At 41.8% G+C, this 13,663-nt stretch overlaps 1 protein-coding gene across 1 annotated transcript in view; it reads right to left on the bottom strand.

Moving 5' to 3' along the window:
* FCHO2 (FCH and mu domain containing endocytic adaptor 2) overlaps positions 1–8,777 on the bottom strand; it is a gene marked incomplete at its 5' end in the record, with an annotated part of 114,516 nt that extends 105,739 nt beyond the window's left edge. Inside the window, 2 exon segments of the mRNA XM_030845457.2 lie at positions 8,651–8,743; positions 8,745–8,777. Coding sequence (XP_030701317.2) covers positions 8,651–8,743; positions 8,745–8,777 — 126 coding nt within the window.
* Positions 8,778–13,663: the final 4,886 nt, after the last annotated feature.

Here is a 13,663-nt window from a genome sequence, read left to right as displayed (position 1 = left end):
AACATATCTGGGTTTTAGAGAGCCACAGAAAGTAATAGTGTAAAAGCACAAAACTATAAATCCCATAGATTTTAATTAAGGCTTTGAAACTTCTCCTTCAAAGACCTTTTAAGAGCAACAGTAAAAACAACACTAAAATTAAAAACATGGATATTCTTCACTTTTGATAAGTCCGAGAACTAGAAAAACAGGCAAAAGATTAAGTGTGTACACTGTATAATCAGGCTATTCATCAAAACGTTGATTTTACCTCGTTTCCTTTTTAATCAAAAAAAATTTTTTTTGGAAGGAGAAAAGAAGGGTCAGGAGGTACTATCATGTGAATACCAGTAACATGCCTAAGCTTCCTCTCAACTCTAAACTGCCTCAAAAATAAATAAATAAATATCATCATTTCCTACCTCTCTACATTTTCCTTTTACTCTAGCTCTTACTGACATTTATTAGGTAACCTTGGACAAGTCACTGTAAAATATACCATTAATATGTGTTTGATGTAATCTCACTTTATCCTGCCTTCTCTGAAAAAACATGATGAAACATTTAACTAATTCTGGAGATATTTTTTTGCTTTGAAGAATGGCCCCTCTAGTGAAGAATCTTCTAGACATTTTGATAGGAATTCAACAAATATGCAATGACAGCCCTCCAGGTCTATTTCTGCCTTGAAAACTGCTAGGAAGAAAAGAATAAAATACATGCACACAGTTTTTCTACAGGCAAACAGGACATTCAACCACAAGTTATAATCTCTTCTAATCAATGTTCTATTTATGTATTAAAATTTTCACACAAGATCACTAAAACTATTCTTCAGAACTCTTGGCAAGATATTGCTAAAGCAGAAAACAGTGATTAAAACCTAGAATGAACATTGCTCAGCAGTCGGAACAAAGGTGACTCAAACACATCTGTCGACTGAGTGAAGGAAACAAATATTATTACTTAAAAAAAATCATTTTCTCACCCCTCAAATACTCCTCCCTAATCTTTTAAATTACAACTCAGCTCTTCCAATTAGTTAAACCCTTCAAGCCATCTAAAAAGATACCATATAGACACAACAAAAATAGCAGAAGCAAACAGTTTTGAGCTAATTTTTTATCTTGCAAATTTTCTGTAATATTCTGTAAATAAATGTAGTTTTCATTACTTTCAAAATGAAAAATAAAATAAAACAACAATTTCAGCTTTCTCAAAAACTTTTCAATCTATGCTTGGAAAGACACACAAGGCTACCTTCTTAATCTGACATTCTGTTCACCTTAACACTTAAATCTCCAGTCCTCATAATTCATAAATGGAAAAAAACAAAAACTGCAAGTAACCTAAATGTCCAAAAGGGGAATGCTATAAAAAAATTACATCTTATCCATTCCATGAAACCTATACTGAAAATATTTTCAGAGAATACTTAATCACATGAGAAAAATGTTTTGATGTTAATATCATTTGAAATTACCAAGATACAGAACTATATAGTAGAACCTGTTTTGAATTTTACACTTCCAAAGAAAATCTCAGAGGACAGAGTAAAAGGCTTTAGGTAATTTTTATTTTCTTATGTGTTTTAACGAGCACATAATAAGTTATAAATAAAAAAGGAAAACATCTTCACTGGCTGTTATTTCAACCAACTAAAAACTAACACTTCTTATTTAAGGCCCCAGCACCACCAATTTGCTTTACTTACATCATACCTTCCTATCTTATCCCTAAAGTCAAACAAACATGCTTGTCATATCTTCCATAATTTTACTCCTGCAATTCCACTAAGGAGCATGTGCCTGATGGAAATGAGGGAATTGTGTACCTCAACTTCATCACACAGTTCACTAATCACTTCCCAATTTAATCCTCTCTGCCTCTGGCCATTCCAGCAACATTCTCTAGCCTCTTTACCAATAGACAGACAGCTGACCCTTGAGCAACATAGGTTTGAACTGCGCAGGTCCACTTACACGTGGATTTTTTCCAACAGTAAATACTACAGTACTACTTGAATCCGCAGATGTGGAATCGCAGTTATGGGGGAACCACGGATAGGAAGGGCCAACTATAATAACTATAAGTTATACTCTGATCTTCAACTGCACAGGGGTCAGCACCCCTAACCCTCACATTGTTCAAGGGTCAACTGTAATTACAGGTCTCCATTACTGTTTTGCTTTTGTTTTCCCTCACATCTGACCAATTTTTGCTTATCTCTCTGGACCAGATTCCTACTAAAATTCTTCCAATTCTAATATCTTTTCATTTTTCCACACTAGATAAATTGAGAGCCAAGCCTTTATTCCTTTTTCTGTATGTCTCCATGCCATTATATTTGTATACAGACTTCTTAGGGTGCTTCTGTTAATTGTTTGAGAATTATAAAATCAAGATGTGGATAATCTCAGGAGATATCCCGTGACTCAAAAAACTCCTTCCAAAATATGTGTGTGTATGTGTGTATAAAATATGTATTTCCGGAGGCCTCCCTGGTGGCGCAGTGGTTGAGAGTCCGCCTGCCGGTGCAGGGGACACGGGTTCATGCCCTGGTCCGGGAAGATCCCACATGCTAGGCCCGTGAGCCATGGCCGCTGAGCCTGCGCGTCCGGAGCCTGTGCTCCGCAACGGGAGAGACCACAACAGTGAGAGGCCCGCGTACCGCAAAAAAATATATACATATATATGTATTTCCAAAGGGCTTATGGTAATCAAAAGTGCAGGATGACACAAAGCATACTCTTCTCCCATGCGTTTGCCAAAATAATTTAAGTAGCTCTGAAAGGATTAGAACCTTTAGGATTTCGTCTGTAGGGCTGGAAAAGAACCCAGACAGCAAATTTTTATCACTCCATATCAGTCCTCTAAAATCCTCCCCCTAAATTAAACTTATGCACACTAAATCAGCATCAATTTCTCAATTTCAATGATTAAGGCAAAAACAAACAAAAGCACCCTTCCACCGCCCCCCCCCAAAAAAACCTAACAGCCTGACAATAACATTTAGTTCCATCTAAAATACTATAATTTTCGGCTTCCCTGGTGGCGCAGTGGTTAAGAATCCACCTGTCAATGCAGAGGACACAGGTTCAAGCCCTGGTCTGGGAAGATCCCATATGCCGCGGAGCAACTAAGCCTGTGTGCCACAACTACTGAGCCTGCACTCTAGAGCCTGCGAGCCACAACTACTGAGCCCACGAGCCACAACTACTGAAGCCCACGTGCCTGGAGCCCATGCTCCGCAACAAGAGAAGCCACCGCGATGAGAAGCCTGCACACCGCCACGAAGAGTAGCCCCCGCTCACCACAACTAGAGAAAGCCTGAGTACAGCAACAAAGACCCAATGCAGTCAAAAATAAAATTTTAAAATAAAGAAGTAAATTAAATACTATAGTTTTATAATATCTACCTGTCAAGTCTATTTGAACCAAGTTAGATGAATCTGTAGTTTGAATTTTCATAGCTTGTTGCAGTTGAAAATAGTTTGGGCATGGCTAACTGGCTTACAGTTATACAATAACACATTTTAACATGTATGTTATTTGCTTGTATATACAGAGGTTATTTCTGGAAAGCTACATAAGAAATTGGTAACAGTGATTACCTTTTGAGAGATCTTGATGGGTGGATAAAAGGGAGATTTTATACTACATTCCCTTTTGTACCTTTTAAATACTAAACCACGTAAATTTTGCAAATTTGTTAATTACTGTATATATGTAAATATACAAACCTACACACTTTAAAAATTTTAGTATATCATCTGATGGGATCAGATCCTAAGCAGGTACCCCAAACTACAATATTTGGAAATTTCAAGTAATAAAAAGTCTATATTCTGGGTTTCTATGGTTGCCTCAACTAATTTTTTAAAGATGTATATTTTAAAATTTTCATATGGATAAATAACCCCAAAGAATATGTGTGTGGGGGGGGCTGTTAGTCTCTCATGTAGGATACTAAATTTCGACTAAATAACCAAGCAAAAATATAATAACGTTTTGCATTCCAAAGTCCTATTAATAGCAACTCCAGATTTTTAAAAACATTTTAATCCTCCCAGTTTATCCATGTAATGACAGATCAAATTTTGGATATACGGTATTATGCCTCTTATATAAGGGACTTGGGCATCATGTAGATTTTGGTATTGGTCCTGGAACCAATCTCCCAAGGATACCAAGAGAGAACTGTATAACCTAGTGCTCTGAATTTATTTAAAAGTAAAGCATGACAATACCAGTGAAATCAATAGATAAATGGTATGAGACTTCTGTACTGGTTAATCAGAAAAAAAAATTTTTTTAAAAAGAAATAAGGAAAAACTTCAGAACAAAAATACTGAAGATAATTATTCATTCATTCTTGATGTGCTGAATGGAGATCTTTGGAAAAAGTCACCTAACTAAAAATGTCACTTCATTACAATGTGATGTATGCTAAAGAATACCTGGTGTCTTTGGGGGAATACTTTATATCTTATATAGACTGGGATTACTATGTAAAATGAGGCTTATAAGGTATTTAAATCAGGTATGCTGTGCTCACTTGTTTTCTCCCCTTAAGTAATTATCGCTATGAAATCCATTCCTTAAAAAAAACTTTTTAACTCTTGAATTAAATAATTTGGACTTATATAAAAATATATAAAGCCATTTTAATCACTATACTGTAAGGCTGACATATATAATCAAGAGTATTATAAACTAGTACTTGACTCTTTGAGAAAGAAGCAGCAGATGGAGAAACTTCTTCAGTGCAATATTTGTCAATACCTTTTTGAAGTTAAATAATCTTTTGAAGGACTAACTGTTCTTATATATTAAAGGTAACTGTGGATTTCTGTTATCAACATTATTTTTGCTGTCCAATTTTAATAGAAAGAAAAACATTTTAAACTTGATTATCTTTGTGACACTATACTTTGTGGCAAAAACTGACTTATCAGCAACAAAACACCTGCTGTGTAGGAAGTTCGGGATATTTTTTTTTCTTCAAAGTATAGTATTAGGTAAAGGAATTTGTAATGTAGCATATAGTTTTACTTTAAGAAAGCTATAAAGAAACAGGCAGGATGTGCTGCTTTCAAAATAACTTGAAGAGAGTTTGAATGATTCAAATTTTCCTCTAATAAAATGCCACAACAAAAAGATCTGTCTTTTTATATGTAGGGAAAAAAACAATTAACAGCTTGTTTGGTTAGAAACCTAAAATTTTAAAGGTTCCCATTACCTCACTTTGACAAGTTTTATTTTGTTTTGACAGTGCCACTTTAAATATTAGGGGAGAAAAGTGAAATTAATATTACAAATTCTTTAAGAAATTTTTTATAAATGATTCAGAAATAGGTAAATTTTTAAGTTGTCTTAAATAGACAGCTAACAAATTCTGAGAAGTTATTTAGTTCCCAGGGTTTCCTAATTCATTTAGTCCTCCTTTGGAGCTTTTTAAGATCCAATTTAGAGCCTTCATCCCCAACCAGGAAGTAAAATAAAATGCAGTATATTTTAACTATTTGTACTCAATATTGGAAGTGAAGGCAAACACTAAAACACAAACTAGACTCGGGATTCTCTCTAGATTTCAGATAACCAAATTTATTTCCATGCCTCTACTAAGAGGGAAAACAAGGGGCACACAAAAACCTGCAAAAAATGTTCATAAAGCATTATTCATAAAATAGCCAAAACATCAAAAAAGGCTATGTTCAAAACTCAATGAACACAAAACAAAAGATAACCTTAAAATGTTAACGTGCAATTTTGAATTAAGTTAGCAAATTTCAAAAACACATTCATGCATCCAAAAATACAAAACAGGACTTCCCTGGTGGTGCAGTGGTTAAGAATCCACCTGCCAATGCAGGCGACACGGGTTCAAGCCCTGGTCCTGGAAGATCTCACATGCCACGGAACAACTAAGCCCATGTGCCACAACTACGGAGCCTGTGCTCTAGAGCCTGCGACCCACAACTATGGAGCCCATGTGCCACAACTACTGAAGTCTAGAGCCTGAGCACTGCAACAAAGAGTAGCTCCCACTCACCGCAACTAGAGAAAGCCCGCCTGCGGCAACTAAGACCCAACGCACCCATAAATTAATTTAAAAAAAAATACAAAACATTCTAACAACACCAAATTTTAAGTAATCCTTATAGAAGTTTTACAAATTGCCATTGTAAAACCTGAAGTCTAAAATCAATAGGCTAAATATAAAATTCATATGGAAAATCAAGGGACCCAGGAGAGCCAAAATAATCTTGAAAAAGAAGAACAAAGTTGGAGCACTTGCACTTCCCCATTCCAAACTTACTACAAAGCTACAGTAATCGAAACAGTGTGGTATTAGCATAAGGATAGATGATGGGATACCAATGAAAATCCAGAAATAAACTCATACATCTATCGTCAACTTATTTTTGAAAGGAGTGCCAAAACTATCCAATGGAAAAAGAAGAGCCTTTTCAACAAATAGTGCTGGGACAACTAGACCCACAGGCAAAAAACGAAGCTGTACCTCTTCCAGCACCGTACACAAAAATTAACTTCAAATGGATCATAAGCCTAAATGTAAGAACTAAAACTATATATAAAATCCATAGAAATAACATAGAAGTAAACCTTTGTGATCCTGGGTTAGGAAAGACTTCTTAGATATGACAACAAAAGCATACGTGACAACAGAAAAATTAGACAAATTGGACTTCATCAAAATTTAAAACTTCTGTGCTTCAAATAATACCATCAAAAGAGTGAAAAAGACAACCCACAGAATGGGAGAAAATACTTACAAAATCATGTATTGTAAATCAAAACCACAATGAGATATTACTTCACACCCAACGCTACAATAAAAAAGATAACAAGTGTTGTCCAGCACGTGGAAAAACTGGAAACCTCAGACATTGCTAACGGGATTGTAAAATGGTGCAACCACTTTGGAAAATGTTTGGCCCTTCCTCAAAACATTCAACAGAGTTACAATATGACCCAGCAATCCCATTCCCAGAAGAAATTAAGACATATATCCACATAAAAACTTGTACAGAAATGTTCATAGCAGCATTATTCATGATAGCCAAAAAGCACAACCAACCAAATGTCTACCACTGATGTATGGATAAATACAATGTGAGATAGATAGATACAGAGACACACCCACACACCCACACATGCAATGGAACACTATTTGGCCATAAAATGGAATTAAGTACTGCATGCTACACCCTGGATGAACCTTGGAAACATGCTAAGTAAAAGAAGCCAGTCACAAAGGACCACATGTATGAACCCATTTATATGATTATGTCCAGAACAGACAAATCTACATAGGCAGAAATCTACAGATTAGTTGCCTAGGACTGAGGCAAAAAGGAAATGTAGAGTGATTGCTTATGAACACTGGTATTCTTCCTGAGATGATGAAATTGTTCTAAAAGCGTGGTGACATTTGCACAATTCTATGAACAGACGAAAAATCCTTGAATGGTTAACTTAAATGGGTGTATTATACGGCAGGTGAATTGTACCTCAATAAATCTCCTAAAAAAGGAAAAAAAACACCCTAACGTCTAGTATTTATGTCGATTGTGGAAAACAAGGAACATTCAAAACAAATAACTATGAACTGATTTCAATACTAAGCAGGACCATGCTTGAAACACTCAGAAATTAAGAACTTAAGACATACCTTATTCACTTTAAGAGTACCACTTTAAATATTTCTACGTCTTAACTAAAATGGAATTGTGGCACTCGCAACTGTCAAGCCATAAAATGGGATTCCTGAGATACCTGAGTACACATACTACTTTCATGTACATGGCTGAACTGTGCTTCCCATTACAGCAAACAATAACTGCAGAAAAACACTCCACAGGGAGACTGGGAACTCATTCTCAGAGAACCACCTAACGCTAATACTGAGTTAAAAGGAGGGTGTGGAAAGAATGAGGAAGGGGAAGGAGCACGGAGAACAGGGAGACGTATCGGCGCATTTAAGCCCAAGGAATCCAGTTCCATTAAATTCAACTTTTAAACGCTTTGTGAACAGGCCCAGAGGCAAAGTCCTGGGCGCAGACCAACGAGCCGAGCTGCGAGGCCGAGAGGAAGTGCTGATCCAGCCCAAGCCCGCCCGGGAATTCGTGGGGAAATGGTGGGGGGCCAAAGGGCTAAGATGGGGGCTGCGGGGTGGGAATGAGGGGAGCCCCTCCGCCCGGCTCCAACCCGCACTCGCCGGCAGCGCGCAGCTGGGGGCGGCCGCGCCGCGGGCCCGTCGTCCGCGTCCGAGCCGCGGAGCGCGCCCGGCGCCCGGAGTCTCCGGCGGGGCCGGGTGCCGTCTCCCGCCCCATCCGGCGCTTTGTCCCAGCGCGGGCGGCGGGCAGCCCCTCGGCGTCCCCACCGCGGGCTGAGGGGCCGCGCTGACAGCCCCCGCCCCCCGCAAGGGCGGCAAGCCAGCGAATCGCCCGACGGGTTTCATCCAGGCGGGACGCAGCAGGCGGCGGTCGGAGGACGCCGGCCCTGCCCGCGGAGCCGCCGCCGCCGCCGCCGCCGCCGCCGCCGCCGCCGCCGCCGCCGCCGCCCGAAGCGCACGCAGGCCGAGGTCAGGCGCAGAAACCCTCCGACTCCGAAACCCACACAATGTCCAACATCCTTCTCTTACCCAAAAATTCTCAACGAAATGCGCCATGACCATCCTGCCGCCGCCGCGCTGGGTTCCGCGTCCGCGCCCTCCCGCCGCTCCGTAAACACTGGCCCGGCCCCCACGGCGCCCCCGCCTTTCGCCGCCGCGGCTACCGCCGCCGCCGCCGCCGCCGCCGCCGCCGCCGTCGCCTTCTTCCCAGAGGCCGGCCCGCACCCTCCAGGACGCATGCGCCACCTAGCGGCCGCCGCTGCGGAGCGAACACTCAAACGCCTAGGCTGGGTTGCGCATGCGCCTCGGGCCCCATTGCCGGGTCTTAGTCCGGTCCTTCCCCCTCCAGCGCGGGCTCGTCTGAGAAAGAGTATTTTCTTGGGAACGGTGGAGAACGCCGCACCGGAGCAGTCACCCGGGAAACTGTTCTCACCCTTCGCGGTGCGATGGGTACTGGCTGAGGGACGGAGCGAAGAGAGGGGCCGGCCAGGAACAGTGGAACCCACAGCCAGGCTGCCCCCTCTATTCCTCCTCGCCAAGACTCGCTTCCTGAGCTTTCGAGTATCTCGAAGGTTCCCAAAGTCGGTGCAAGCTGGAATGGGGGAAACTTGGCCTCTAGCCAACATGAGGAGACGCTGAGAAATGGTCAACAGGGTGCCTTTCCTTGATAGGGAATTAAGAACCAAAACAAAACTTTCCGAGGCCGGAAAAGGAGGAAACGCCCTGTCGCCTGAGAGCCCTGGGAGCTGCGCGAGACCCAGGCAGCAAGTCCTCGGCGGAGGCCGCTGACCTCTAGCACGCCCGGAGCAAACCAGCCGGGACTGCCGACAGCAGGAACGTGACCCGAAACCAACGAATTTCCCTAACTCAGCCAGTTTTGCCTTTTTTTGTTGTTGTTAAGTCTCTTGCAGGACTTGTTCATATAAATCCATGGTTCTCCTAGCAACTTGTACATTTTGGAAAAAGAAACAAGTTCAAACACGCCTCGGCATAACAGAGACACTAAATCCCCTTCCCACGCCTTACTTTCCAGAGGTTAAGGGGCAAAAATTAAACCAGATCATTTAGGTCCAAAATATGCAGTTCTTGAAGCCAAGACCGACAAATAGATTTAGTGTAGCTTAAACTGCCCATGCACATCACACCTCCTCGGGTCTTGTGACTTCAAACACGGTGAACACTGTACCACTGTTTCTTCATGGCAGATTATTTCCATCCTCAAAAGTAAAAACCAGACAGTGGGGCTTCCCTGGTGGCGCAGTGGTTGAGAGTCCGCCTGCCAATGCAGGGGACACGGGTTTGTGCCCCGGTCCGGGAAGATCCCACATGCCGCAGAGCGGCTGGGCCCGTGAGCCATGGCCGCTGAGCCTGTGCGTCTGGAGCCTGTGCTCCGCAACGGGAGAGGCCACAACAGTGAGAGGCCCGCGTACCGCAAAAAAAAAAAAAACAAAAACCAGACAGTGCCTTTCACATGGATGAAGCTGTAAAGTGTTTGTTTAATAGGAATCATTGGATAATGGTATTGTGATTATATCTTTTTAAGAATATCTTTTAGGAATATATAGGCTGTAATAATACGACATCAAGGATTTGCTTTAAAATGAGTCATTGAGGGGCTTCCCTGGTGGCGCAGTGGTTGAGAGTCCGCCTGCCGATGCAGGGGACACGGGTTCGTGCCCCGGGCCGGGAAGATCCCACATGCCGTGGAGCAGCTGGGCCCGTGAGCCGTGGCTGCTGAGCCTGCGCGTCTGGAGTCTGTGCTCCGCAACAGGAGAGGCCACAACAGTGAGAGGCCCGCCTACTGCCAAAAAAAAAAAAAAAAAAAAAAGAGTCATTGAGGGAGGAGGAATGGGTAGGGGTAAAAATGAAACAAGATTGACCATGAATTGGTCATTCTAGGAGCTAGGCAATGGAAACGTGGTTCACAATATTACCATCTTTTTGGTATATGTCTGCTTTTTCCTTTCTTTAAAAAGTCTTCATAATGCTATCATTTACACTAGTTTTGGGGAAAGTCAAACTTAGAAATTTGCTACAATTGTCTAAGCCATTAGTCTAGCATTGTCTTTTTTTTTTAATTTATTTTTGGCTGCATTGGGTCTTCGTTGCTGCGTGTGGGCTTTCTCTAGTTGTGGTGAGCGGGGGCTACTCTTCCTTGTGGTGCACAGACTTCTCGTGGTGGCTTCTCTTGTTGCGGAGCACGGGCTCTAGGTGCGCCGGCTTCAGTAGTTGTGGCACACAGGCTCTAGAAAACAGGCTCAGTAGTTGTGGCGCACGGGCTTAGTTGCTCCGCGGCATGTGGGATCTTCCCCGACCAGAGCTCGAACCCATGTCCCCTGCATTGGCAGGCGGATTCTTAACCTCTGTGCCACCAGGGAAGCCCCAGCACTATCTTTCTTGATGCTGAAGAAATTCTAAGAAAAATACAGCCATCTAGATCACCCGGCCGATGAGCTTGGCATTAAATTCCCAGCATCACTAAGCACTACTGCACTTAGACCTGGGCAGGAGAGGCCCCTATCCTGCACCCCATGCTTTAAAGGACCTTACAGATCACAAATACACACATTAATTTATTTTAAAAAACTCATGAGTGCCTCTGCTACAGATGCTGAACACTTGACGCATAACTATCAATACCCTCTCCCATGACCAACACTATTCAGGCTCCTAGGAAACATTTATCTCTTGCCTATATCTTCAAAACAAAAGGTGGAATCCCAAATGCAGTGAAAATTTGTGGCTGCTATAGCTGTCCGTATCAGAAATAGACTGCTTTGGAGTTCAGGCAGAATCTGAGCAGCAGAAGTGCTTAGATAAGAGAGAAGACAAATTGGTTAACTTATGAAGCCTTCCTCTCAGCTTGAGTGCAGTAAATTCTTGCATAACAAAATATATTTTTTTGCATAAGAAAATAGTGTCTAGCAGAGATTTTCCTTGTTTTAGTGTTCCAATTTGTGGTTCCAACACTGAAAGTTTTGCACAGTATTCAAATAGTTGCACAGGGTACACTGACTTCCATTTCGTACTCTTACCTCTGGTCCCATAAATATTAGACGCAGGCCTGCCATGAAGATAAATCTTCTGTATATTTCGGGTATTTACAAGGTTCGTCAGGGTCAAAACACCATACGCTGTAATTGCCTGGTATTTAAATTGTGGGACTTCATAGTAGTGATTAAGGTGACTAATCTTCAGACAAAATGGTGTAGTAGAAGAATGGGGATGGTATTAGCCACATTCTGACCTCTCAAGTGAGGTTTCCAAGCATGCAGAGTGTAGATAAGGCCCTACGCCAGTAGCCTCATTCATATGCCTTAAAGTATTTGTGCCCCAGATGCTTAGGCCTTGCTTATCCAAACACATACTGAAATTATTGAAAACGTACATAGGTAACAACAGTATTCCACTCACTCACTGTCTATAATACCTAGCGCTTAATAGTCACTCAGTAACTGTTCAGTGCAAGAATGGATAAATGATTGAACCTATCAAAATGTCAGGGTGGATGGACTTTGGCTATTCAATAATTCCATTCTTCTCTTAATAACTCATATTTTTAATTGGTGCTAGATCTTATAAAAATGTCATTATTTAAGTTCTACTTGATTTAATTTTCTCACATTAAATATTTTCAAAAGAATTTGGGGGGGGCTTGAGTATGCTTCTTAAAGGATAAGCTATCTTTTGTAATAAAAATAAAATAAAATTGAAATAATAATATTCAAGATTGTCTCTTGCAGGAGATCATCTGTTGGGAAGGGGCCCCTAAACAATTTGGCCTTCAATTTTTGGGTGACCCACACCTGCAAAGTCATCTTCCTCTTAGGAGCCCTCTCTAATTATACCTGCTATCCATATGCTGGCTTCCAGGGCATCCTCCTGGTACCCATTAAACTCTGGCTCAAGCAGTTACGTTATAGCCCCATTAAAAAGAAACAACAGGTCCAAAATGGAGTCATGGTACATTTCGTTAAGAATTTTGAGGTAACAGAAGGATTTTGGGAATTATGTGAGTTTTGGAGTCCAAGGGTTTCTGCGCTTGACCTCAGCCTGCGTGGGCTTTGGGCAGGGGTGGCCTCGACTTGCAGGTTCACAGCCCTTGTGGAGGGTTGGGGGCTCTCAGTATGGGGCTCCTTTGCTAGTTTAATCCTTTTCCCCAGTCCAAAGATCCATGAGAATTGTTGTTGGTTACCAGCTGGGATCATACTGAGTTGATTTAAAAACTGGACTGGGTCCAGTAAAAGCTACTGCTAATGGGGATCTTGGAAGCCAGAAAACCTAAAAAATTGGTGGGTATGGGTTGCACATTTAAAAGCTGTTACAGTACTTGCCACCTCAAGAAGGCTTCTGTGATAGGATAAGTTGGTCATGGAATAGGTTGCTTTGATGCTAAGTCTCCCACCAGCCTCAAGGAAATTTCTGTGCAACAAGTTACACTGTGAAACACCCAACAATTTCGACAAGCATATCTCTCTTAGGTATAGTTTGGCTCCACAAAACCCAAAGGCCTAGTTAAAAGAAATGGCATCATCTATACCCAGAATTTGTTACCAAACCTGGCTTACTTGCCCAACTTGTAGCAAGCCAAATGCTGAGATGCCAAGGTTTGTAACAGAGAAAGGGTTTATTCAAAAGGCAGCCAAGAGAAGAGATAGGAGAACAAGTCTCAGATCCACCTCCCTGAAGGCAAGGGGCTCGAGATATTGATGGGATAAAGAATCAAGGTGGTCTTAGGTGTGGGGAAAGGAGATTGGAGGTAGGGAAAATGTGAGGTAACAAGCATTCTGGGCAGGTGTATCTGCGTTACATGCTTCTTCATGGGATACATACTCAAAAATGGACATGCTTAGCCTGATTTGAGGGTGGACTTTTCAGCCCTCTGACATCAAAAGGTCATTCATCAGATACCTGTGCAGACCCAGTTTTAGGATCAGTGGTCCCAACCAACTTTAGCCAGCCTGAACTGGACAAGAGCTGACTCCAAATTGCTAGAAAACAACTTAAGCCCCCATTATTATAGTGACCCATAGGTCAGAGGTG

The sequence above is a fragment of the Globicephala melas genome, chromosome 3, assembly GCF_963455315.2.
Source record: "Globicephala melas chromosome 3, mGloMel1.2, whole genome shotgun sequence".
In the NCBI taxonomy this organism is placed as follows: domain Eukaryota; kingdom Metazoa; phylum Chordata; class Mammalia; order Artiodactyla; family Delphinidae; genus Globicephala; species Globicephala melas.
The sequence above is the reverse complement of the archived record's forward strand: the minus strand, read 5'-3'. Positions and strand labels throughout refer to the sequence as shown.